Source organism: Carcharhinus amblyrhynchos, unplaced genomic scaffold (assembly GCF_965287045.1).
Source record: "Carcharhinus amblyrhynchos unplaced genomic scaffold, sCarAmb.v2.hapA scaffold_976, whole genome shotgun sequence".
Lineage (NCBI taxonomy): Eukaryota > Metazoa > Chordata > Chondrichthyes > Carcharhiniformes > Carcharhinidae > Carcharhinus > Carcharhinus amblyrhynchos.
The window spans coordinates 1-27184 of NW_027650716.1; the positions used below are offsets into that span (position 1 = coordinate 1).

Consider the following 27184-nt stretch of genomic DNA (forward strand, 5'->3'; position numbering starts at 1 on the left):
CCTTCCTCCATAGACTCACCCCCTCACACGCACGCACGCACACAGCGTCCAAAGTTCTGTTTAAAGTTCCTTGAGGGAGTTCCCCAGCTCCCAGGATTAGAGACTGGATCCCAGCCCTTTAAATCTGATGGGGAGGGTAGGGCAGGGTGGGGTGCAGCCTGAAGGGTCCCGTTTATTGATCAGGGTCGTTCTTTCGGGTGGGCCGAGCCAAGCAAACAAACTTAAATTACGTTCGGACAAAGAAAAGGGGGCAGCTCCCCAAAAGGAGGGGGAACGGCCCGAACAGAAACAAAAAGTACAAAGGAAACTTAAGACGAGTCAAATCAAAATGTGACGTCCATTCCGCTCCAATCGTTCCCCACTGTTGTGGCTACACTGCAGGCTTATTACCTTGGGGAACGGTGGGACGGGGGGGACCGGGAGGGGGGGGGGTTACTGACAGATTATAACATTGCGTCTCTTTCTGTTTTACGGCATGCATGAACTTTAACCCCACCGTCTTGTCTTCTCAGGGTGGGGGTGCGGAGGGAGAGATGTTTCTCCCAGGTCCTAAGTTCCGAGGCCAGTCGGATGATTTTTATTTTAAATCGGTGTCCCCTCCCAACCCTTCCCCTCCTAGTCGCCACACTCCGGCGCCTGTTTCCGGTTAACACGGAGGGAGGATTTAGCACCCTAACCAGCGCAGTTCTTTGGGAGGAAACCCACGCAGACACGGGAAGGATGTGCAGGCTCCGCGCAGACGGCGAGCCGAGCCGGGAATCGAACCCTGTGAGGCAGCAGTGCTGACCACTGCGCGGAGAACTTTATGGGATCTGGCTGTGCTCAGCTGATGTTCTTTTGTAAGGGATGTTTTTGGGGATATTTAAGAGTATTTGTTTACTGTAGGGCATCCATTTATTTAAAACCTACAGGGTTTTCGGTGGTGTTAAGGTTATTGTGGAACGTTTTGGGGGAGATAAGGTTTTTTTTAGGATATTTATTGTGTCACTCCCATCTTGAGCTTGGCATGATGGCACAGTGGGTTAGCACTGCTGCCTCACAGCTCCAGGGACCTGTATCAATTCCCAGCTTGGGTCACTGTCTGTGCAGAGTCTGCACGTTCTCCCCGTGTTTGCGTGGGTTGCTCCGGTTTCCCCCCACAGTCCGAAAGATTAGGCTGGATTAACCCAAACAGGGGCCAGAGTGTGGTGACTCAGGGATTTTCACAGTAACTTCACTGCAGTGTTAATGTCAGCCTTACTTGTGACACTAATAAATAAATAGAGACTGGGATGTAGAGGTGGGTGGGTGGATGTATGCCGGGGCGGGATGGTGGGGGACGTTGGGGAGGGGGATGTGAGTGGCATGGGGGAATGTGGTGTTGGGGGATGGTTGGGAGTGTGTGCCGTGGGGTGGGGGGGGATGGGAATGTGGGGATGTTGTAGAGGGATGTTGGGGGAGGGGGACATGGATGGGGTGGGGGTTTGCCGGGTTTGGGTGTGGGGGGGGGTAAGGGTGATGTTGGGAGGGGGGGTGATGTTGTGGGGGGGTGATGTTGTGGGGGGGGTGATGTTGGGGGGGGCTGGGTGGTTATGTATGGGGGCGGGAGTGGGGTTGGGGATGGGAAGTGTGGGGGAGGTTGTAAAGGGGATGTTGGGGGAGGGTTTGCCTGGTTTGGGGAGGGGAGGGTAATGTTAGGGGGAGGGGTGATGTTGGGGGGGAGGGGTGATGTTGGGGGGGGGAGGGGTGATGTTGGGGGGGGGGAGGGTGATGTTGGGGGAGGGGTGATGTGGGGGGGAGGGGTGATGCTGGGGGGGGGAGGGTGATGCTGGGGGGGGGGGGGGGGGAGGGGTGATGTTTGAGGGGGGGGGTGATGTTTGGGGGGGGGATATTATTCCTGGCGGTTTCTCCTCGTCACGATGAATGTAATTCTTTTCTTGCCTCCTGATGTCTGGCACTGCCTCCCCTAGTCGAGCAGCCCAACTGCAGTCTTTTCTTTTCACAGTTCCTCCAACATGTTGGGGCGAGAAGTTTTTCAAATGTAGTTTTTTTTTTCAGATGAAACGACCCCTCACCCTCACTCACTCTCTCTCTCTCCCCCTCTCTGGAGGGACGCGTCCCCTTTAAGAGCCAATGTCCTTCCCAAGATGGCGGCGGGCGTCAGTTCCGATGAGGGCGGGTGCCCCGGTGATTGCCGTAGAGTGAGGCACAAATGCGAAGCGGGACGTCCCCTCACGGCGGGTGTCGTGAAGCAGCGTGGAGGTGGCGGTTGCCCCGGTGATGCCGTACAGTACGTGCCGTACGCCCGGGTGCCGTACAGTGAGCGGCGGGGCGTCGTGAAGCGGTGTCGCGAAGCGGGGTGGTTGCCCCGGTGATGCCGTGCAGCGGGTGCCGTAGAGCGGGTGCGCAGTCATGGCCGGGCCTCTGGAGCAGGCGGTTGGGATGTTGGAGCTGCTCCGGAGCGAGTGGAGCCGCAAGAACCCCAACCTCCGCAAGTGTGAGGAGCTGCTGGCCAAGCTCAAGGTAAAAACTCTCTGAATCATAAAAAACAGCCCCTAAAAAAACTAAATATCCCCCAAAACACCCTTAACCCCCGCCCAGATAATCCTAAACAGCCCCTAAATAAACTAAATATCCCCCAATCCCCCCAGATAATCCCAAACAGCCCCTAAATAAACTAAACCACCCCCCAGATAATCCCAAACAGCCCCTAAATAAACTAAACCACCCCCCAGATAATCCCAAACAGCCCCTAAATAAACTAAGTCATCCCCAAAACACCCTTAAAAACCACCAGGTAATCCCAAACATCCTCTAAATAAACTAAATCATCCCCAAAACACCTTAAAACCGCCCCAGATAATCCCAAACATCCTCTAAATAAACTGAATCACCCCCAAAACACACTTAAAAACCCCAAACAGCCCTTAAATAAACTAAACCACCACCCCCCCTCCAAGTAACCCCAAATATCCTCTAAATGAACTAAATCACCCCCAAAACACCCTTAAAACCCTCCAGATAATCCCAAACAGCCCCTAAATAAATTAAATCCACCCCCCAAAGCACCCTTAAAATCCTCCAGATTATTTCAAACAGCCCCTAAATGAACTAAATCACCCCCAAACACCCTTAAAATCCCCCAGATAATCCCAAACAGCCCCTAAATAAACTAAATCACACCCCAGATAATCCCAAACAGCCTCTAAATAAAGTTAATATCCCCTCAAAATCACCCTTAAAATTCTCCAGATAATTCCAAATAGCCCCTAAATAAACTAAACCACCCCCCCCAGTTAATCCCAAACAGCCCCAAATAAACTAAATCATCCCCAGAACACCCTTAAAATCCTCTAGATAATCCCAAACATCCTCTAAATAAACTAAATAACCCCAAAACATCCTTAAAATCCCCACAATGTGAAGCCACTGGCCAAACTCAAGATGGAAGAAACTCTGACTCCAATAAATAACCTAAAAAAACTGACTATCTCTGAAATATGCCTAAAAACTCCCTAACTAAACCAAATACCCCATCAGTAGTCCCCAAATCCCTTAAAAATCATCTAGGTGCCCTCAAAGTATGAGGAGCTACGGGTCAAGGTGAGAGATATAGAAAGACCCCAGTCAATAAATATCCTAAAAAATCTTGAAATGTCCACTAAAGCCCAGTTAAAACTCTGAAGGCAGGCGAGAGACTGAGACCCCAGTGAATAGATGTCCCAAATAATCTTCTAGAACCCCCTCCCCACCTAAGAAACAGCCATTAAATCTTGACTAATCTAAGAAAGTCTGAAGGTGGGCAAGAAACTCCAGTAAATAAATATCCTTAAAAATCCCCAAATAACCCTATATATTCCCCAGTATATTAAAACCCCTAAAACAACTGTGAAGGTGGGTGAGGGACTGAAACCCCAGCAACCAAATACTCTTTAAAAATCCCTAAATACATGCTATTAACCTTAACTATCATCCCGAAAAAACAAAGTGGACAAGAGACTCAGACCCTAGTAACCTAAATACATCTGAAATCCAAAACTAAACCTGAGGAAACCCTACCCACACACTCCCGAGCCTAAATAACACTTAACTACACCCTCAAAACCCTCTAAATATCCACCGCAGCACAGTGGTTAGCACTGCTGCCTCACAGTGCCAGGAACCCGGGCTCGATTCATGACTTGGGTCACTGTGTGGATCTGCATGTTCTCCCCTTTTCTGTGTAGGTTTCCTCCGGGTGCTCTGGTTTTCCCCCATAGTCTGAAAGATGTGCTGGTTAGGGTACTTTGACCGCGCTAAATTCTCCCTCAGTGTACCCGAAGAGGCTTCGGAGTGTGGTGACTAGGGGATTTTCACAGTGACTTCGTTGCAGTGTTAATGTAAGCCTACTTGTGACACTGACAGTAAACCTTTCACACCCTGTAAATCCCCAATTCCCCTCGGAACCTAAAACACATTCTCAAATGGTTCCCTGATAACCTCCCCCGCTACACCTCAATCTCCTGACCCGTATCCCTTGAGCTCAAGGTGAGGGAGGGGGTTGATACTCACCCACCACTCCTCGGTGGTGGGGTGTGCCAACCTCGTCCTGCCAAAATCCGCCCGGGTATGCTAAAAGAGGGAGAGACACTCAAGTTCCCCTACCCCCACCCTTACTTCCAACATCATACTCCCACCTCAAACTGAACATGAGATCTGTCCTGCACCTGACCCACGTCGCCTGCTGGGGGAATGCAGAAAGATCCGCATGCTCCTAACAACCCTCCTCCCCTTGGGAAACCCAAGATGGGCAGGAGCAGAGGATGAAGAGACTGCGGAAAGGAAAACTAACGCCCTTTGCTCCCCCCACCCTGAGAGACTCAAGGCGGGGACCGTAACTCAACATAAGAACAGAAGAAATAGGAGCAGGAGTAGGCCATCTAGCCCTTCGAGCCTGCTCCGCCATTCAATAAGATCATGGCTGATCTGAATTGGATCAGTTCCGCTTTCTCCCCATAACCCTTAATTCCCCTTGTCTATCAGAAACCTACCTACCTGTGTCTTAAATATATTCAGAACTCCTTCTCCCCCACCACACCTTATCCCCCACCCTTCCCCTCCTGCCACCTTCTTTATCCTCTTCCATCTTCCACATCCAGATATAAAAACAGAAAATGCTGGAAAATCTCAGCAGATCCCATAACATCCGTGGGGAGAGAGTGGGGTCAACGTTTCAGGTCTGGATGACCCTTCGACTGAACCTCCGGATACAACCTCCACTTAGGCCCCTCCACTACAAACGTTTCACCGATCTATCCCCTGTCCTCCTGCTACGAATCTCCACGTTATTTACTCATACTCCAGTTTTGTGACATCTACAAACTTTGATGCCCTTGTACACCCCATTTTGCAGCGCTGATTAAATATCAAACTGTGTCCTGCTTTCAGCCCTGTTGCATCAGTTGACGCTGTGTGTTCCTGTTTCAGGTAGCACTGTTGGAACTGAACTTTCTGCCCACTTCAGGGACCAAGCTGACCAAGCGACAGCTCATTCTAGCCCGTGAGTATCGTCACCCACCGCGGTTTCACCCCCGGCAGATTGTATTGGTGCTTAACGTGGAACCGCAAAGTTTAACCTAATGCAAGATGGATTGCTTTGTTTTGGGTCGATCCTGGGTATGGAGGGGTTTTCTTACGAGGGGAGGTTGAGCCTCTCCTCATTGGCGTTTAGAAGATGGCACGTGGCACAGTGGTTAACACTGCTGCCTCATGGGTTCGATTCCTGGCTTGGGGTCACTGTCTATATGGAGTTTGCACATTCTCCTCGTGTCTGCGTGGCTTTCCTCCAGGTGCTCCAGTTTCCTCCCACCGTACAAAGATGTGCAGGTTAGATGGATTGGCCATGCTAAGTTGCCCCTTGGTGTCGGGGAGGGGGGGTGGTTTACAAGTATAAATGTGTAGGGTTACAGGGATAGGGTCTGGGTGGGATTGTTGTCGATACAGGCTCGATAGGTCGAATAGCCTCCTGCACTTTGGGGATTCTGTGACTTGATTGAGCCATATTGAATTCTCAGAGGTTGACAGGGTTGATGCTGAGAGGTTGTTTCCCCGTGTGGGAGAGTCTGGGATCGAAAGGCATCACCTCAGAGTGAGGGGGTCGCCCATTGAAGGCAGAGCTGAGGAGGAATTTCTTCTGAGGGGAGTGACTGTGTGGAATTCTTTACCGCAGAGGGCTGTAGAGGCATTAAGTTCAAGGCTGAACTAGATCGTTAATCAAGGGGAGGCGATGTCCCGGTGGTGGTGTCACTAGACTATTAATCTAGAAACTCAGCTAATGTTCTGGGGACTCGAGTTTGAATCCTGCCACAGCAGATAGTAGAATTTGAGTTCAGTTAAAAAAAAATTGGAATTGAGAATCTACTGATGAAACCATTGTCAATTGTTGAAAAAACACGTCCGATTGTTCCTTTAGAGAAGGAAATCTGCCAACCTGGTGTGGCCCATATCTGACTCCAGACCCACAGCAATGTGGTTGAACTTAAGAACTAGGAGCAGGAGTAGGCAATCTGGCCCCTCGAGCCTGTTCTGCCATTCAATAAGATCATGGCTGATCTTTTTGTGGACTCAGCTCCACTTACCCCCCCGCTCACCATGACCCTTAGTTCCTTTACTGTTCAAAAATTTATCTATCCTTGCTTTAAAAACATTGTGAGGTAGCCTCAACTGTTTCAGTGGGCAGGGAATTCTACAGATTCACAACCCTGTGTGTGAAAACTCCTCAACTCAGTCCGAGATTGCTTCCCCTTATCTTGAGGCCATGCCCCCTAGTTCTAGTTTCAGCCGCCAGTGGAAACAACTTCCTTGCTTCTATCGTATCTATTCCCTTCATAATCTTACATATTTCTATAAGATCTCCCCTCATTCTTCTGAATTCCAATGAGTATAGCCTCAGTCTGCTCAGCACAATCTTGAGATAAGCCATCATTAAGGGCAGTGAGTCATAAGCCAACCCTTTCAACTTCAGAATGTCCTCTGTACCTCCTCCAGTGCCAGTATATCCTTTCTCAAGTATGGAGACCAAAACTGTGCACAGTACTCCAGGTGTGGCCTCACCAGCTCCTTATGCAGCTGCAACATAACCTCATTGTTATTAAACTCCATCGCTCTAGCAATGAAGGACAAAATTCCATTTGCCTTCTTCATTACCTGCTGCACCTGTTGACCTTGAACTGCTCTTTGAAATGGCCAAGCGACACACTCAGTTCAAGGGGCAATTAGGGATGGACAAGAAATATTGGTGGGAAGAGGATTATTACATCAGATCAGTCATGACCTCATTAAATGGCAGCGCAAAATCGATGGGCCAAATAGCCTACTTCTCTTTCATCATACGATCTGATAGTTTTTAAAAGTTTATTTATTAACGTCACAAGGAGACTTACGTCAATACAGCAGTGGTATTACTGCGAAACACAAGGTTTTGTTTAACCCCTGCAAGAACCTTGTCCAGGTGCTAACCTTATTGCTAGCCATCAGGCACATTGGAGGGATTCACAGCCCGGTATTCAACCTGGTTGCCCATTCCGTGGCATCAAGTCCTGAAGTCAGGTGGCACGGTAGCACAGTGGTTAGTACCACTGCCTCTCAGAACCCGGGTTCGATTCCCGGCTTGGTTCACTGTCTGTGTGGAGTTTGAACATTCTCCCCGTGTCTGTGTGGGTTTCCTCCGGGTGCTCCAGTTTCCTCCCACAGTTTGTAAGACGTGCAGGTTGGGTGGATTGGCTGTGCTAAGTTATCCCTCAGTGTACCCGGAGTGTGGTGACTAGGGGATTTTCACAGTAACTTCATTGCAGTGTTAATGTAAACCTACTTGTGACACAAGAAAATAATCGTGGAGATTCTAGCTTAGTGATGGGGTTGTTACCCACTGTACCACGGCACCTAACTACTGCCACCCTGATTAGAATCACGACTAGACCTATTTTGGAGTATTAAATGCATGAGTAACTCATCCAACAACCACTCAAAAGACTGTCCAATCTTTCGACATCACCTTCCCGTTAGACTGGAACACATTTTGTCTTAGTCCACTGCAATCGTAGAATCTCTACAGTGCGGAAGGAGGCCATTTGGCCCAACAAGTCTGCCCCAATCCCCGTAACCCCAAGTGTTTAGCGTGACACTAAGGGGCAATTTATCATAGCCAATCAACCTAACCCGCACATCTTTGGACTGTGGGAGGAAATTGTAGCACCTGAAGGAAACCCATGCAGACATGGGGAGAATGTGCAAACTGCACACAGACAGTGACCCAAGCCAGGAATGGAACCCAGATCCTTGGTGCTCTGATGTAGCAGTTGCTAACCACTGTGCCGCTGTGTTGCCCCAGCCATAAAGTTAGCTGTCGCATTAGTTCTTATTCTTTGTATCCAGCTTTGCTATTGCACACACTCTATGTATATGACTCGCTGCACTTAATATTGGCTTATCTCAAGATTGTTCTGTTCCACTGATCCCATTGTATGTTCAGATCATTAGCGTACAGTTATTTGCTTTCCAATTAAAGTGATTAGCAATGTTTAAAGCAGCTGTTTTTTTCCTTTTAATGGGATGTGTAACTGGCACCACAGCACCATCTGTGCCTGGGTACTCCACCTGCGCACCACTGGGAGGAGGCCATTCAGCCCCTCAGGGCCTGCTCTGCCTTTCAATTAATTCATATATTTGATCTTTGAACTCAGTTTCCCACATTCTCCCCATATCGCAAGGTACCTTTAATATCAGTCTCAGCCCTCAACATAGCCTCTGGGGCAGAGTCCCAACGATTTGTCACCCTCTGAATGAAGAAATTCCTCCCCGTCTCTGTCCTAAATGGCCTGCCTTTCTGAGACTCTGTCCCTTGAAGATTCTGATATCACCCCCCCCCCCCCTCCAATTAAAACCCCCATCTACCATAAAACCCCTCAAACCACTAGATCCCTCATACTCCCCCCTCTCACCCTCATACTCAATCCCCTCCCCACCCCCAGGGGAATTGGGGAAGTATCCTTCCTGCACCTAGCCTGTCTCGTCCTGTGAGAATTTAGAATGCTTCAGTTAGTACTGCTACCTCTCAGCACCAGGGACCTGGGTTCAATTCCAGCCTCGGGTCGCTATCTGTGTGGAGTTTGAACATTTTCCCCATAGGTGGATTGGCCACGCTAAATTGCCCCTTAGTGTCCAAAGATGTGCTTTAATGAAATAATAGAATGTCTACTGTGTAACAGGAGGCCATTCGGCCCGTCTAGTCTGCACCATCCGCAATCCCACCCAGACCCTATTGCAGTAGCGCCACACGTTTGCTCGAATCTCCCTGACACTGAGGGGCAGTTTACCATGGCTAATCCACCAAACTTGTACATCTTTGGATGGTGGGAGGAAATCCACATAGGAGTGCAAACGCCACACAGACAGTGACCTGAGGCAGGAATCAAATCTGGGTCCCTGACGCCGTGAGGCAGCAGTGTTATCCACTGTGCCACCTTGCTGCCCGTTGACATCACTTCTGAAAATATATTTCATGATTCCAGGGCCAGGCTGCTCGATCTCTACAGGGCAATCCTGACATCTCTCAGCAATCACCCTGGCGAGCCTTTGTGGCACTCCCTTCATAATCTCCTTTAACCTTCAGGGATTCTCGGCTGTCTCATTTTCAACCCTTTCTGTCTCCAGCTCCCTGAAACACTCTCCTTTTAAAGATTCTCTTGAAAGTTTTTCAATCCAATTCTCCAACCCCTGTCCAATAATTGTCTACCATTCTCCTGTGAGAAACGGTTGAAGATATTTGTAGGGTGCTGGACTAAAACCCCAAGTTACATTGGGAACCCACCATTTTTATTTTGGCATAAACGTGAAGATGCGATGTTTCACTCCAGGACTAATTCCACTGACACATTAGGGATCTTTTCTAATGCAGTTTAAAGATAACTCTAACAAATAAAGCAGTCTATCCATCAACATTTGAACAGTATTGAAAAAAGAAAGGTAGATTTATTTTACTTCCTAGCTTATGATCATTCCATTTCCAAATAAGCTCCTTTGCCTAGATCAAAATCACTTTTAAATAAGTATAGTTAGCCAACCCAGGCACACTTGCTAGAAATTGTTAACAGTCTTGAAGCTTCCATAGAGATTTTGTGGAGAGAGTTCTCAGGAACAGCCTGCACATGCCTGTCTTTAACAACTGCTTAGTGTTTCCCTGCTACAGATCCAGCTCTGCGCATTATCACATGACCCTGTCAATCAACTTAATCAAAGCCCCCAGGAGGAATCTCCATCTATAAACAAAAATCAATTAGCTCTCTCCTAAGTAAACACTACATGGTTGAAGTAAATAATATCCTTCCAGACATACTGACTGCCTGTAGAATAAAGCTGAATTTTTAAACATTCCTCATAAACGTAAAAATATATATATATTCATTGCTTTGCTAACATCGTAGTATTCTGTTACTATCAGTGGACTGTGCAGATGCATGTTGCCCTGTTGAGTTAACATTTTTGTTTAATCGCACTTCCCTAGTTGTTGGTGACTCTATCCTTAAATAAAGTTCTTGTCTGTGTCTCTTTGTTCTGAAGGGGATGTTTTGGAAATCGGGGCACAGTGGAGTATCCTGAAGAAGGATATCCCCTCGTTTGAACGCTACATGGCACAGCTCAAGTGTTACTATTTCGACTACAAGTAAGTGGTGTCCAGCGACACTGGGGACTCCAAAATGGGTTAAATTCTGGGCACGGGTTGCAGAGGCTGGGCTTAGAGTCCCTTTGCATCAAAGATTTGGCAATAATCTGATTGTGTTTATGTTCGTGGGCGACACAGTGGTTAGCACTGCTGCCTCACAGCGACAGGAACCTGAGTTCAATTCCAGCCTTGAGTCACTGTCTGTTTCGGAGTTTTGCATTCTCCCCATGTCTGCATGGGCTTCCGGGTGTTCCGGTTTCCTCCCACAGTTCAAAAGATGTGCAAGTTAGGTGGATTGGCCATCCTAAATTGAACCTAGTACTGGGGATTAGCAGAGTAAATGTGTGGAGTTACGGAAATAGGGCCTGGGTGGAATTGTGGTCGGTACGTGCTTGATGGGCCGAATGGCCGCCTCTTGAACTGTGGGCTTCTACAATTCTATGATGGTGAGAGCGGTGATAAGGATAGAGGGGATCCGATTTGATTTACTATTATCGCATGTATTGGGATACAGTGAAAAGTATTCTTTCTTGCGTGCTGTACAGAAAGCATACTGTTCATAGAGTACACAGGGGAGAAGAAAAGGAGTGAGTGCGAAATGTAGTGTTGCAGTCATAGCTAGGCTGTAGAGACAAATCAACTTAATGCAAAGTAAGTCCATTCAAAAGTCTGACAGCAGCAGGGAAGAAGCTGTTCTTGAGTCGGTCAGTACGTGACCTCAGACTTTTGTACCTTTTTCCTGAAGGGAGAAGATGGAAGAGAGAATGCCCAGGGTGAGTGGGGTCCTTAATTATGCCGGCTGCTTTTCCTGCGGCAGCGGGAAATGTAGACAGTGTCAATGGATGGGAGGCTGGTTTGCGTGATGGATTGGGCTACATTCACAACCCTTTGAAGTTTCTCTCAGTCTTGGACAGAGCAGCCACTCAAAAGCTGTTGGGTTGGGCATCAGTTGACAATCTGAAAAGCTGTGATTGATAGATAAGGGCTATGGAACTGAGGCAGGTAGATGGATAGAGTATCCACAATCTAACTGAACTGTCTACACACCTGCTAAGGTAACAGTGGTGGGGAAATGAAACACTATCCTCAGGATCTGGTTTCTACTCCTTTTTCTCATTGTCCCACCTCTGGAAGGTGTTGCCCTATGCTGGGTACAAGTTCCAAGCTTGTCACCTGGCCTTTGGCATGTAACCCAAACAACCGCCACTCAGGTCTAGCAGGAGATCTCCAGCATGCACGCATCCCAGACATTCTCTCTTCCACCTTTTTCAGGTAAAAGATACTAAAAGCCTGAGGTCACGTACCAACTGACTCAAGAACAGCTTCTTCCCTGCTGCCATCAGACTTTTGAATGGACCTACCTCATATTAAGCTGATCTTTCTCTACACCCTAGCTATGATTGTAACACTACGTTCTAGAGGCGGCACGGTGGCACAATGTTTAACACTGCTACCTCAGCGCCAGGGACCCAGGTTTGATTCCTGGCTTGGTTCCACGTCTGTGTGGTGTCTGCACGTTCACCCTGTGTCTGTGTGGGTTTGCTCCGATTTCCTCCCACAGTCCAATGACATGCTGGTTAGGGTGCTAAATTCTCCCTCAGTGTACCCGAACAGGAGCCGGAGTATGGCAACTGGGGGATTTTCACAAAAACTTCATTGCAGTGTTAATGTAAGCCTGCTTGTGACACTAATAAATAAACTTTAAAGAATAGCGTGCCCACATCGCCATGCATACACAGAGCTGACGTCCAGCTGAAAGCGTATGCTTACATTAACACTGCAATGAAGTTTTTGTGAAAACCTTCCAGTCACCACACTCCAGCGCCTGTTCGGGTACACTGAGGGGGAATTTAGCAGGGCCAGTGCACCTAACCAGCGCATCTTTTGGACTGTGGGAGGAAACTGGAGGAAACCCACACTGAAATGGGGAGAATGTGCAGACTCCACACAGACAGCCATCAAACCCGGATCCCTGGCGCTATGAGGCAGCAGTGCTAACCACTGTGCCACTGTAAAGTGCTTTTCGACCATAGCCCGGAGCTGGTGCTGCTTTTCTCGTGTGCCAGGTGCTGCATTTGTCTGTGGATTTGACGCCTGTCTCTTTGCCTTTCCAGGGATGAGTTGCCCGAGTCTGCCTACAAGCACCAGCTGCTGGGTCTGAACCTGCTCTTCCTCCTGTCTCAGAATCGTGTGGCTGAGTTCCACACTGAGCTGGAGAGACTGCCAGCCAGAGATATTCAAACAAATGTCTACATCAAGCACCCGGTCTCACTCGAGCAGGTACACACAACCAGGCCACAGGAGGGGTAATTGGATGGGGTGAAGGGGTGTGGGGGAAGGAAGGTTAGAGAACTTAGCAGAGTGTGTATTCGTTGAAATGACTTAAACACTCATACCATCTCTTTAAGAGCTTGGATTCCACTAATCTGTACGTATTTGCCTTTCCCAGCTTACTCACCTTTTGAGTCCAAAGTCAAGCGGTTGGCTTCCCATTCCAAGTAAGTAGTCTCACAACATCAGGTTAAAAGTCCAACAGATTTATTTAGTAGCAGGAGCTTTCAGAGCGCCGCTCCTTCAGCTGGAATTTAATCGGACTCCCCGATGAAGGGACGGTGCTCCGAAAGCTACCAAATAAACCTGTTAGACTTTCACCTGGTGTTGTGGGACTACTTACTGTGCCCACCCCGGTCCAACGCCGGCACCTCCACATCTTGGTCCCCATTCCAAAGAGCTGAGGTGCAAAATCCAGACAGATGCCGCAGTGCAGTACTGCGAGAGTGCCTCACTGTCAGAGTGCCGTCTTTAAACTGAGATCCCGTCTGCCTCTCGGGTGGATGGCAAAAATCCCCGGGTATTTTTCGAAACAGAACAGGGATGATTCTCCCCCCACTGTCCTAACAAATCTTCTCTCTCTCTCTCTTCTTTCCCCCCCCCCCCCCCACTTTCCAAATCAGCGTCAGTAAAATAGATCATCGGGTCATCTGCGAGATTGTGCTGTGCAGGTTGCCCACATCCTGCTGTGCTTCAGCAGTAGTTTACTGGTTAGAAAGCACCTCAAGGCGTCAGGAAGCAGTTGGCTCCTGTGGATCGTTGCTGAGAGCATTAATCTTTACAACCCAAGTGTATGATTTTGTTTAGGGCATGAATTAATAAATTTATTGCATTTACTAGCAAAAAGAGCAGCAAAATATTCGTACTCCCTCTTAACTTCCCATTGGAATCGCAGAAGAATCAAAAAATTCCTACGGTGTGGAAAGAAACCATTCGGCCCATCAAGTCTGCACCGTCAACAATCCCACCCAGGCCCTATCCCTGTAACCCCTATGTATTTACCCTGCTAATCCCCTTGGCATTAAGGGACAATTTAGCATGGCCATTCCATCTAACCCGCACATCTTTTGGACTGTGGGAGGGAACAGGAGCATCTGGAGGAAACCCACGTAGACATGGGGAAGATGTGCAAACTCCACAGAGACTCTCACCTGGGTCCCTGGCGCAGTGAAGCAACAGTGCTAACCACTGTGCCACAGTGCTGCCCATAGTTCTGAGGAGGGTTTTCCTCTTAGCAATGGGTGGCAAGTGAAAACAGATGCTGCGGACCAGTTTAAAGGCCCAGCCTTGAGTCGATTCACCGATCAAGTTGTTTCTGGAGCCACTGTTATCAAGGGTGCTATACAAATGCAAGTCTTTTTACTGCCAACCTCCACCCCTCAGCTTGGAAACCCCCGACCTGCTTGATTCTCTGTCCATACCCTAATGGGGCTGAGGATTTTAAGTGATTGTATTTTGGCCTCGAGGTCATTTATTGTGCTGAGGGAGACCATTCGGCCCATGATCCCATGCTGGCCCCTCGTGGAACATTCCAGTCGGCTCCCCCCCCCGCAGGGAGAAGGTGAGTTGCAATTGGAAAATGAAGGATGCTGCTTGCATGTGTCTCATCCCTGTCCATTGTGTTTCAGTATCTGATGGAGGGAAGCTACAACAAAGTGTTCCTGGCAAAGGGAAACATTCCTGCTGAGAGCTACACCTTCTTCATTGACATCCTGCTGGATACCATTCGGTAAGTTCCAGTCCGCGTCTCGGGCCTCCAGAGGAGGAGACGGGGTTTGGGATTGCAGTGGGTAATGATAGTGGAATAGTAACACGGAGAACTCCGGTTCAGCTCCCAGTTTGAATTCAGTTTTAAAAAAAGATAATTACAAAACTATTGGGTTCCAAAATCCCATTGACCTTAACCAAGTCAGGGCTACATTGAACACAGATTGGCACAGCACGGGAACAGGCCCTTCGGTCTGCAATGTTGTGCCAAATTTACGTGGCACGTGAGTTCCACAGCGAAATGGTTGACCCCTAACTGTCCTCGGAAGTGGCCGAGGTGAGCTGTTCACTGACTGGGGATGGGCGACATGCCAACCATACACAAGCAGAAAATGGGAGTGGGAGCAGGCCATTCAGCTCATTGAGCCCACTCCACCATTCCATATAATCATGGCTGATCATCCAACTCAGGTCAGTACCCTGTTCCTTCCTTCCTTCCTTCCTTCCCCCCCCCCCCCGCCCGCCCACCCGCCGCCGCCGCCAAAATCCTTTGATCCCTTGTATTGTATGTTAGAGTTGTTCATAAATCTTTGAAAATGTACAATGTTTTGGCCTCAACTGCTTTCTGTGGTGTTGGATTCCACAGGCCCCCCACTCCCTGGGTGAAGATCTATCTCCTCATTCCAATCCTAAATGGTTTACCCCACAACCTTGATCCTTGATTGTAGACTCTCCCACCATTGGGCACATCCTTCCTGCATTTACCCTGTCTGGTCCTGTTAGAATTTTACAGATATCTATAAGATCTCCCCTCATTCTGCTGAACTTCAGTGAATACAATCCTCATCGACTTAATCTCTCCTCAAATGTCAGTCCCATCATCCCAGGAATAAGTCCATCCTGGATTTTTCTTCTAAGTAATTGGCCAATCCACAATGAATTTTAAGTTTGATTATTAGTGCCACAAGTATGCTTATATTAACAGTGCAGTGAAGAGCGACATGGTGGCGCAGTGATTGACACTGCCATCTCACAGCTCCAGAGAGCTTGATTCAATTCTTTGCTCGGGACACTGTCTGTGTGGGATCTATGTGTTCTCCCTGTGTGTGCATGGGTTTCCTCTGGGTACTCTGGTTTCCTCCCACGCTCCAAAGATGTGCGGGTTAGGTGCATTGGCCACGCTAAATTGCCTCAAGATGTGTAGGTTAGAGAGAGTAGAGAGATAAATATGTGAGGTTACAAGGGATACGACCTGGGTGAAATTGTTGGTGCAGACTCAATGGGCTGAATGGCTGCCTTCTGCACTATAGGGCTTCTATGATTCCAAGTTACTGTGAAAATCCCCTAGTCGCCACGCTCTGGCGCTGTTTGGGTACACTGAGGGAGAATTTAGCACAGCCATTGCACCTAACCAGCATGGTTTTCAGACTGAGTGGAATCCAGAGGACCCAGAGGAAACCCATGCAGACACAGGGAGAATGTGCAGGCACCGCACAGACAGTGACCCAAGCCGGGAATCGAACCTGGGTCCCTGGCGCCGTGATGCAGCGGTGCTAACCACTGAGCCGCTGTGAAGTAAACCCTGCCTTAACAATAAAATATTGTGTTCTTAAATATATCAGCCCGGCATTTTTCAGAGTTGGGTTTCTTGCCCGAGTTTGCAGCTGTTAGCAAAGGCAGGTTTTTGAGAGAGGGAGAAGGCAGCGAAGTGTGTCTTTCACACTGCACAGTTGCAGTAGGCTTGGGGATAGCAGACAGCTCCCTTTATCTGAGGACCAGAAAATACTGTAGATACTCAGCAGAGAGAGTTAACGTTTTGGGTCCGTGACCTTTCATGAGAAGCTTTCCACTTGCTCTGTTTTCTCATATAGTCTGCGCCTGCATGTGCTCTGTCGATGATTATGGCAAACACCTAGCTGACATATGCCTTGATTTCCTCAAGGTCTTTGACAAGGCACTGCACACCATTCTATCTGGTAAAACAAACTAACAAAACAAACTAAGGGATAAAGTGAGGAGGGCAGCCCAAAACAAAACGTTAAGGAAACTTAAGACATTATGCACGGCGCGGCAGCACAGTGGTTAGCACTGCTGCCTCACTGTGCCAGGGACCCAGGTTCAGTTCCAGCCTCAGTGACTGAGCGAAGTCTGCACGTTCTCACCTTCTCTGCGTGAGCTTCCTCCCACCCTCCAAAGATGTGCGGGTTAGGTGGATTGTCCATGTTAAATTGCCCTTTAGCGTCAGGGGGATTAGCAGGGTAAACACATGGGATTACGGAGAGAAGGTCTGGGTGGGATTGTCAGTGCAGACTCGATGGGCTGATTCCTGGCTCGGGTCACTGTCTGTGTGGGATTTACACGTTCTCCCTATGTCTGCATGGGTTTCCTCCGGTTTCCTCCCACGTGCCAAAGGTGTGCGGGTTAGGTGCATTGGCCACGGTAAATTGCCCCTCAGTGTCAGGAGGATTCGTAGCCTCCTGCTGAACTGCAGGGATTCTATGATGAAACTAAAAGGTGATTAAAGGCCTTATTCCCTCTCCAGGCACACCTGGCCGTGAATGTAGCCAGGATGGAGGGGACAAAGTTCCCGAATGTGATTGAACTTGGAGGGCGGACAAGCCAGTGTTGAGTGAGCCCCTTATGTAAAAGTCTGGCTATAGAACCAGTTTAAATCTCGGCAGATTTCCCCCTTTACAGCGAAGTGTTAACCTGTGGAGTAAGTGCGTCATTGCAAACATTCAGCAAGGGGTTGGGCAAATCAGTGATTGACAAGCACACTGCTATTCACATTGATTTGATGTATTACTGTCACATGTATCAGGATACAGTGAAGAGTATTGTTTCTTGCACACTATACAGACAAAGCATACCATTCATAGAGAAGGAAAGGAGAGAGTGCAGAATGTAGAGTTACTGTCATCGCTAGAGTGTAGAGAAAGATCAACTTAATGCAAGATAAGTCCATTCAAAAGTGACAGCAGCAGGGAAGAAGCTGTTCTTGAGTCGATTGGTGCGTGACCTCAGACTTTTGTATCTTTTTCCCGAAGGAAAAAGATAGAAGTGAGAATGTCCGGGGTGTGTGGGGTCCTAGATTATGCTGGCTGCTTTGCCGAGGCAGCGGTAAATATAGACAGAGTCAATGGATGGGAGGCTGGTTTGCATGATGGACTGGACAATGTTCACAACCCATTATAGTTTCTTGTCATCTGGGTTAGAGTAGGAGCCCATACCAAGCTGTGATACAACTAGAAAGAATGCTTTCTTTGGTGGATGTTAAAAGTTGGTGAGAGTCGTAGCGGACATGCCAAATTTCCTTAGCTAGCTGGGTTATTGAGGACCATTGTGCTGTGTTCCCCTCGACCTAGTTCAATCACCTTTGGGTCTTGTGGGAAGAGTTTTCAGGAAGTGCTTTGAAGCCTGAAGTTGGCCCACATTTTTTTTTTCTTTCTTTCCCCCCCTCCCTACCACTAATGAACTGTAATCTTTGCCTTAGGGATGAGATTGCCGGCTGCATCGAGAAGGCTTATGAAAATATATTATTTACTGAAGCTTCACGGACACTGTTCTTCACCACACCCAAGAAGATGACCGAGTATGCGAAGAAGGTTGGTGTACTCTGTGTACAGTTAACTCCGGTTATTGGCTGCCGCAGAGAATTAGTGTGGGGGAGTACAGGCTACAGATGACAAATGATAATTTAGTGACTGAACCAACCACTGGGGATTTGAATCCATGTGTTGATGGTGCGTAAGAAATGGGTGTGTCCCTGAATAAATTGGGGAAGACACATCAGTGGCTCTGTGGAGAGAAACAGAGTTAATGTAACATTAAAAAGTGACCACCCCCTCCCTTCGGAGGCAGAAAGATGATGGGTCCCCACCCAATTTCTATCCTCAGACATAATCCATGTCTGTCTATCCCTGAACTTGCATAAAACCCAGAACGATACAGCACAGGAACAGGCCTTTCAACCCTTCCCATGTTTCAGCCCCTCTAATCTGAGTTTCACCTGTGCCCCCCGGTACTGAAACGACTCTTGCCAAAGTCACAAGTGACCTCCCCTGTGACCGTAACTAGGGTAAATCCTCCCTTCTTGAATTTCTCCACCTGCCTATCGCCCTGCCATGATTAACCATCCCCATCATACGTCCTCTGCCTTTCTCTGGCAGCTCTCCTGAGATTGTCCGCAATCTTGGTGTTAAATCTGACGCTGAAATGAGCTTTTGATTGCACACCCCCCTGCACCATTGCCAAGACCATTCATTTATCTCGGTAACATTAACCAAATTTACCCCTGCCACGGCTCACCCTGCTGCAAGCCTTAGCCAGGCTTGATTATTTGGGCACATTGCTGGCCAGTGCCTCACATTCTGCCCTTCATAAACTCATCAGATCTCTTCTGCCCAGGCCCTTATCCCTCATGCGCTGTTCACCCCTATGCCCACTGACATGCCTTGGCTTCCGATGAAGACACTGCTTGTGTTAACAGAATTCTCATCCTTATTTTCAGTCCCTGTCCGGCCTCTCACTTTCCCCATCTCTGACCTCCTCCAGCTCCACCATCCTGCTTGATCTCTGCACTTCCCTAATTCTGCTCCCTTGCACGTCCCTGATCGTTGCTCGACCATTGGTGGTTGTGCGTTCCCGTGCCACAGCCCCAAGCTCTGGAATTTCCTCTCTAAACCTCTGATCCTCCTCTTCCCTCCCTTAAGACGCTCCAGTGCAGCATGCTGGCACAGTGGTTAGCGCTGCTGCCTCGCAGTGCCAAGGACCCAGGTTCAGTTTGGGCCTTGGGTGACTGTGTAGAGTCTGCACGTCCACCCTGTGTCTGTGTGGGTTTCCTCCAGGTGCTCCCACAGTCCAAAGAAATGCAGCTTGGTTGGATTGGCCATGCTAAATTGTACCTTAATGTCCAAACATTGGAGTATAGGTGGATTGGCCTTGTTATATTGTCCCTTAGTGTCCAAAAATATGCAGCTTGGTTGGCTTGGCCATGCTAAATTGTCTTTGTGTTCAGAGAGTTGTAGATTAGGGGGATTAGTGGTTAAATACATGGGGTTATGAGGTTAGGTCTTAGGTAAGATCCTCAGTCAGTGCAGCCTCAATGCGCTGACTGGCTGCTTCCTGCACTGTAGGAATCTTGCTGATTAAAACTAAGTTTTTGACTACCTTGCCTTTACGTGGCTTAATTTAACTTTGTCCAGTCTTCATAATGGGATTGTATAAATACAGCTAATGTTGGGATTAGTAAAGGATGTGGTCTGAAATAGTCCTTGTCCATAGAACAAATGTGCTACGCTTCTACAAGGATTGGGGCCTAATCTTTCCAAGGTATTGCTATCACCTCTTGTATCAGTGGTGTGTCTGTGTGTATAATGTAGATGGATGGAGTCTGCCAACTCTTACTCATTATGACCTCTATGTCTGTGTCTCTCTCTCTCTCTCTCTCTTCTCTCCTCAGCGTGGCTGGCTCCTAGGACCTGATAACTATTACTCTTTCACCAGCCAGCAGCAGAAGCCAGAGGAAGCTACAGTCCCATCCACAGAGTTGGCCAAACAAGTCATTGAATACGCCAGGCACCTGGAAATGATTGTCTAATAGCGTGCGTGAGAGAGAGAGAGAGAGAAAGGACTGTTTTTGTTTTGGGGGCGACCGGTTGGCAAGACGGTTTTTTTTAAAATTGTTTTGGGGGTTGGGAGGGATTGTCTGGTTTGCGATGGTTTGGGTCAGGGGTAAGGTTGGATACTATGGGTTCTTTGTATTGACGGACTGGCTGTTGGGAAGGGTGGGTGGGGGGGGGGGGAGGTGTGGGTGAGCGAGTTGGTGGATTGCACAGAATGTGGGAGGGGGCTCACCACAAGAGCTGGTTTGCCAAGTCCCAGCGTTCTGCTGGCAATGTTTCAGTGTCTGCAGGAGTTAACGGCGAGGCACCTTTTTAATCTTTAGTTTCCAATATGCAAAAAAACAAAAATTTTTTTCCTCCAGAACCTTTTTTTGCCTCCCTGGACGCATAAATGTCAGTATTTTAATTTTAAAACACTCTATCCAGCTCCAATTGAACTTCAGTGCTGGGTTTTATCTGTAATGTGAGGAAGTTCAGCTAATTCCAAAATTAAACTCAGACTATTATCGCAGTGTCTTTTTTTTTCCACTTCGATTTGTCAATGCTCAGGAACTTTTTTTTCGTGTTAAGTTGCAGCTTTACAAACTTCTAAAGGCTGCAGGGTGGAGGGGGAAACAGTCTCCTTCAACACAGTCCTGAAATATTTTGGGGGCCAGTATAACTCACTTGGCTGCTTTGTGATGCACAGCAATGCCAACTGCGTGGGTTCGATTCCCGCACTGGCTAAGGTTGTTATTTTCATTCGCTCATGAGACATGGGTGTCGCTGCCTAGGCCAGCATTTATTGCCCGTCCCTAATTGCCCGAGGGCAGTTGAGAGTCAACCACATTGCTGTGGCTCTGGAGTCACGTGTAGGCCAGACCGGGTAAGGATGGCAGATTTCCTTCCCTAAAGGGAACCAGATGGGTTTTTCTGACAATCGACAGCGCTTTCATGGCCATCAGTAGATTCTTAGTTATTTATGAAGGCTTTCTCAACCTTTTTAAAGTTTATTTGTTAGTGTTACAAGTAGGTTTACCACAATGAAGTTACTGTGGCTATCCCCTAGTCGCCACACTCAGGCGCCTGTTCGGGTACACAGAGGGAGAATTCAGCATGGCCAATGCACCCTAACCAGCGTGTCTTTCGGAGTGTGGGAGGAAACCCATGCAGACATTGGGAGAATGAGCAGGTTCTGCACAGTTAGTGACCCAAGCCGGGAATCGAACCCAGGTCCCTGACGCTGTGAGGCAGCAGTGCTCGCTACTGTGCCACCCCCCACCGGTTCAAGTCCCGCACCAGCTGAGGCTTTTTTTTATTTATTTGTGAACTGTGGGTGCCGCTGGCTGGGCCAGTATTTATTGCCCATTCCTAGGTGTCTGAGAGCAGTTGAGAGTCAACCCCATTGCTGTGGTTCTGGAGTCACATGTAGGCCAGACCGGGTAAGGACGGCAGATTTCCTTCCCTAAAGGGACATCAGTGAACCAGATGGGTTTTTCTGAAGACTTTCTCAACCTTGCCCGTTGCCTGAGGTGGTGATCCTCAGGTTAAATCACTACCCGTCAGCTCCCCCTCTCAAATGGCGACTTTATCGACGCATTTAGGAACAGTGATTACAGCACAACAGATAAGCCATTCGGGCTGTCGGTTCTGTGATGGCTCTCGATGGGTGCCGTTTGCTATTGCCACTGCGTCACCACCTCCCCGTCACCATGCACATTCTTCCTTTCCAGATAATCCCAGCTGCGATTGAACCTGTCTCCACCACGCTCTCGGGCAGTGCTTCCCAGATCCCAACCATTCACTGCGCAAATAAGATTTTCCTCATGTCATCACTTGCCAATTATCTTTAAATCTGTGCCCCCTCAGTTCTCCATCGCTGCTTCCGCTCTCTCTATCCTCTCCCTCTGGTGAGTTTGGATTTCCCTCATCAGATCAGCTCTCCAATATGTCTCTGAAACTGAAGTTCCTCACCGTTGGATCCAGTCTTGTGGAATCCTTTCCTTGTCTCCTCTAATACCGGCACATCTTTCCTCAGGTGAGGCACCCAGAGAATGTGAGCTGCACGGGCACTTTTATCATGGTACAAATTTCCTGAAGCAAGTCTTGAACCCTGGGCTTTATGGCTCAGGTGTAGGAGTGCTATTGACAGAGCCAGTCAGTGTCCATTTTCTCCACGTCAGGAAAAACTCAACAGCCTTGGACCTTAACACTTCTGATAATGATGACAATGTTAGACACTAGAGATGTTTGACACTAAGATGAGAAATATGAAATAAGTTTGTTTATCAATTACAAGTAGGCTTACATTAACGCTGCAATGAAGTTACTGAAAATCCCCTAGTTGCCACACTCCAGTCCCTATTCGGAGATACTGAGGGATGATTTAGCGCGGCCGTTACACCTAACCAGCATGTCTTTCGGACTGTGGGAGGAAACCCATGCAGACACGGGGAGAATGTGCAGACTCCACTCAGACAGTGATCCGAGGCTCGAATTGAACTTGGATCACCGGTGCTGTGAGGCAGCAGTGCTAACCACTAGTGTCCAGATACGTGTTGGTTAGGTGAACTGGCCATGCTAAATTGCCCCTTGTTATCCAAAGGTGTGCAGGTTAGGTGAATTGGCCATGCTAAAGGGGTGGCCATAGTGGCACAGTGGGTTAGCACTGCTATCTCTCAGCGCCAGGGAACTGGGTTCGATTCCCAGCTTGGGTCATTGTGTGGAGTTTGCACATTCTCCCCATGTGTGTGTGGATTCCCTCCCACAGTCCAAAGATGTGTGGATTGGCCATGTTAAATTGCCCCATAGTGTCAGGGGGATAAACATGGTAAATGTGTGTTTACACATTTAGGACCTGGGTGGGATTGTTCCCAGTGCAGGCTCAGTGGGCCGAATGGCCTCCTTCTGCACTGTCAGGATTCCATGAATTGCCCCTTAGTGTCCAAAGATATGTGGCTTAGATGGATTGGCCATGATAAATGTGTGGGGTTACAGAGAGAGGCTGAGGTTAGGATGTTCTTTCGATGCTGACTCGATGGGCTGAATGACCTGCTGCACTCTAGGGATTCTGTTTAGGTCACCGTTTTGAGCACGTTGCGTTGTGGACCATGCATTGGGCAGCTCGTATCCTCGCTATCTGCGAAGAACAACTGAGCCGGAAGTAGGATTTTATAAATGACACACAAGTTGATTTGCAAATTGTTTATTTATTTATCTATTTAACTCCTCTCAAGCTGGAAGAACTTAGTAATTAATTCACAACTTCACGAGCAAAACGTATCATCTCAACCGTTAAAACACAATTAAATCATTAAATATTGGCATTGGGAAAGTGTGTGCAGGCTTGTTCTGGGAACTATAGACGGTGGCGACGAGGTTGGTTTGTCAGGCTGACTTATAGTTGGGGTAAACGTTGAGAAAATTTCGACAGGATGTTTACCATTACTGAAATCGATTGAAGAGCCGACGCTATTCTTTCACCCTTCCAGCTTCCTTCTCCTTGCCATTCTTTGCCCAAAGCTGGCATTCAGCTGGCAGAATTATTGGCCTTGAGATGATCCATACAGAACTTTGTCCCAGCCACCAGCGATCCTGCCAACACGGCTGTGCGCACCCAGGGCGACTCGGAGAATGGTTCCTTCACGGAGTTGGTCCTGTGTGGGGCGGGGAAACAAAAACAAAAGGGAGGAACCAGTGAGGCGATAGGTCTGAGCTGTCATCTGCCATGGGTCCCACTAATTGTTCGAATTTGTGTGCTGACCAACTGGCCCAGCGCCCGTCATTGGCCGCTGTGCTGAAGTCAGACACGGAATCAGCAGAAATCAGATTGTGTTGCAGTGTTCAGTGCGTAGCAAACTCCGCTCATGTTCTGGGTACCTGGGTTCGAATCCCAGCATGGTAGATGGTGGAATTTGAATTCAATAAAAAGATCTGGATTTAAGAATCTATGGATGACCGTGAAGCCCATTGTTGGAAAACCTATCTCGTTGACTAATGTCCTCTAGAGAAGGAAATCTGCTGTCCTTACCCGTACATGTGACTCCAGAACCACCCCAATGTGGTTGACTCTCAACTGCTCTCTGAACAAGGGCAACTAGCGATGGGCAATAAATGCTGGCCAGCCAGTAACTCCCATGTGGCATGAATGAGTAAAAATAAGATCGGGTCTTTCTGATTTTTAAGTCTCCTTTTATTTTTTGATGGAATGTGGGTGTCACTGGCAAGTTCAGCATTTATTCCTTGTCCCTCATTGGCTTAACAATGCAATTTTTGTTTGAATAATTTAAAAGAAAAGATACAGCTGGATATTAATCACGGACCATCCCTAATTACCCTTCAACTGAGTGTCTCACTCGGCCATTTCAGAGGGGCAGTTGAGAGTCAACCACATTGCTGTGTCTCTGGAGTCACATGTAGGCCAGACCGGGTAAGGACAGCAGATTTCCTTCCCTAAAGGACATTAGAACCATTGAATTCCTGAGAAGAATGCTGCTTAGCCCACTGGGTCTGCACTATCTCTCCAAAAGAGCATCTTAGCCGGGCCCCTGCCCAATCTCTTTAACCCTGCACATTTGCCATGGCCAATCCCCCTATAGAGTTGCACATCATTGGACACTAAGGGGCAATTTAGCACGGCCAATCCATCTAACCTATACATCTTTGGACACTAAGGGGCAATTTAGCATAGCCAGTCCACCTAAGCTACACATCTTTGGATGCTCAGTGGCAATTTAGCATGGCCAATCCACCTAACTTGCACATCATTGGAAACTAATGGCCAATTTAGTGTGGCCAATCCACCTAATCTACACATCTTTGGGAGCATGGAAAGAAACTAGAGCAGCCAGACGAAACCCACTTTGGGATTGTTTTGAGTTTGCTATGACCAGGGAGGAAGTCCCAGAGAAGATCCCATTCAGACTGACTGGGATGTGACGCAATGCCATGGAGGTAACAGGATTGGATGGTAACTATTGAATCACGTGTCACACAGTGATAGAAGTGCTCCGGGAGCACAGGAACAGCATCATGCCTATACTAGAGGTCTTTGTTTATGATCCTTGTTAAACTGAAGGCTCGTGGACACAAACATTAAAGGTAATTAATGATCCAGGGCAAGGACGGATTTCTGTTCAACCAGTCAAAAGGCCAAATTGCTGGATGGGGTAGAATTTGGAGAAACTACACATAAGCCACTGCGAATCCATCTATTCCTTCACTGGGGATGGTTTGGTACAGCCTTAGGCTCTGAACAAAAACGGCAATCCAATTAGGGGCAGCACAGTGGGTTAGCACCGCTGCCTCTCAGCACCAGGGACCTGGGTTCAATTCCCAACTTGGAGTTTACACATTCTCTCCATGTTTGGGCTTCCTCTGGGTGTTCCAGTTTCCTCCCACAGTCCAAAGATGTGTAGGTTAGGTGGATTGGCCATGCAAAATTGTCCCTTAGTGTCCAAAGATGTGTAGGTTAGGTGGATTGGCCACGCTAAATTGCCCCTTAGTGTCCAAAGATGTGCAGGTTAGATGGATTGGCCACGCTAAATTACCCCTTAGTGCCCAAAGATGTGCAGGTTAGGTGGATTGGCCACGCTAAATTGCCCCTTAGTGCCCAAAGATGTGCGGGTTAGGTGGATTGGCCATGCTAAATTGCCCCTTAGTGTCTAAAGATCTATAGGTTAGGTGGATTGGCCATGCTAAATTACCCTTTAGTATCTAAAGATGAGCAAATTAGGTGGATTGGCCATGCAAAATTGTCCCTTAGTGTCCAAAGATATGTAGGTTAGATGGATTGGCCACGCTAAATTACCCCTTAGTGCCCAAAGATGTGCGGGTTAGGTGGATTGGCCACGCTAAATTGCCCCTTAGTGCCCAAAGATGTGCGGGTTAGGTGGATTGGCCATGCTAAATTGCCCCTTAGTGTCTAAAGATCTATAGGTTAGGTGGATTGGCCATGCTAAATTACCCTTTAGTATCTAAAGATGAGCAAATTAGGTGGATTGGCCATGCAAAATTGTCCCTTAGTGTCCAAAGATGTGTAGGTTAGATGGATTGGCCATGCTAAATTGCCCCTTAGTATTGGGGTACCAGGAGAGTAAATATGTGGGATTATGGGAATAGGGTCTTAGTGGGATTGTTGCCAGTGCAGGCTGGATGGGCCAAATGGCCTCCTTCTGCACTGCAGATTCTATGAGATCATTAGCAGAGGCAAACTCACAGGTCATGGTTTAGTACAGGATGAGACCTTAGACGACCCCACCCAAGTGTCGCTGCCAATTAAACAGGCCACAGCAAGAACGTGGAGACTCCGTCTAGACGGTGACCCAAGCCGGGAATCGAACCCGGTTCCCTGGTGCTGAGAGGCAGCAGTGCTAACCATCGTGCCATCCAATGCCAACATTAGTGAACCAGATGGGTTTTTACAACAGTAGTCTTGTGACTGCTACTCAAACTAGCTTTTAGCCCCTGCTTTGCTTAATTCAATTTAAATTCCACCAACTGCTGTGGTGGGATCTGAACCTGTGTCGTTTCCGCCCCCCCCCCCCCCCGCCCCAGAGCGCCAGTCTGGACGATGAGTCAAGTGACATTTACCAGTACACACCTGCTCCTCCCTCTTTCCCCCTTCCCCACCTGAAAGCCTGTCGCTTGCTGTTAGTGTCCCTGAAATACCTCCCCAACCAGACAATGGCGTAGTGGTATTGTCACTGGACTAGTAATCCAGGGCGACACAGTGGTTAACGCTGCTGCCTCGCAGCGCCAAGGGACCCGGGTTCGATTCCCGGCTCGGGTCTGTGCGGAGCCTGGCCCCGTGTCTGCGTGGGTTTGCTCCGGTTTCCTCCCACAGTCTGACAGACACGTTTAGGTG

General features: G+C 48.3%; 1 protein-coding gene across 1 annotated transcript; it reads left to right on the forward strand.

The window, feature by feature from the left end:
- Window positions 1-2357: 2357 nt before the first annotated feature.
- psmd8 (proteasome 26S subunit, non-ATPase 8) lies at window positions 2358-20500 on the forward strand. Its single transcript, XM_080184860.1, has 7 exons — window positions 2358-2502; window positions 5446-5518; window positions 10576-10678; window positions 12793-12958; window positions 14638-14738; window positions 18210-18321; window positions 20178-20500. The coding sequence occupies exons 1-7, from the start codon at window positions 2392-2394 to the stop codon at window positions 20313-20315; spliced, it is 804 nt and encodes a 267-aa protein (XP_080040986.1). The 5' UTR covers window positions 2358-2391; the 3' UTR covers window positions 20316-20500.
- Window positions 20501-27184: the final 6684 nt, after the last annotated feature.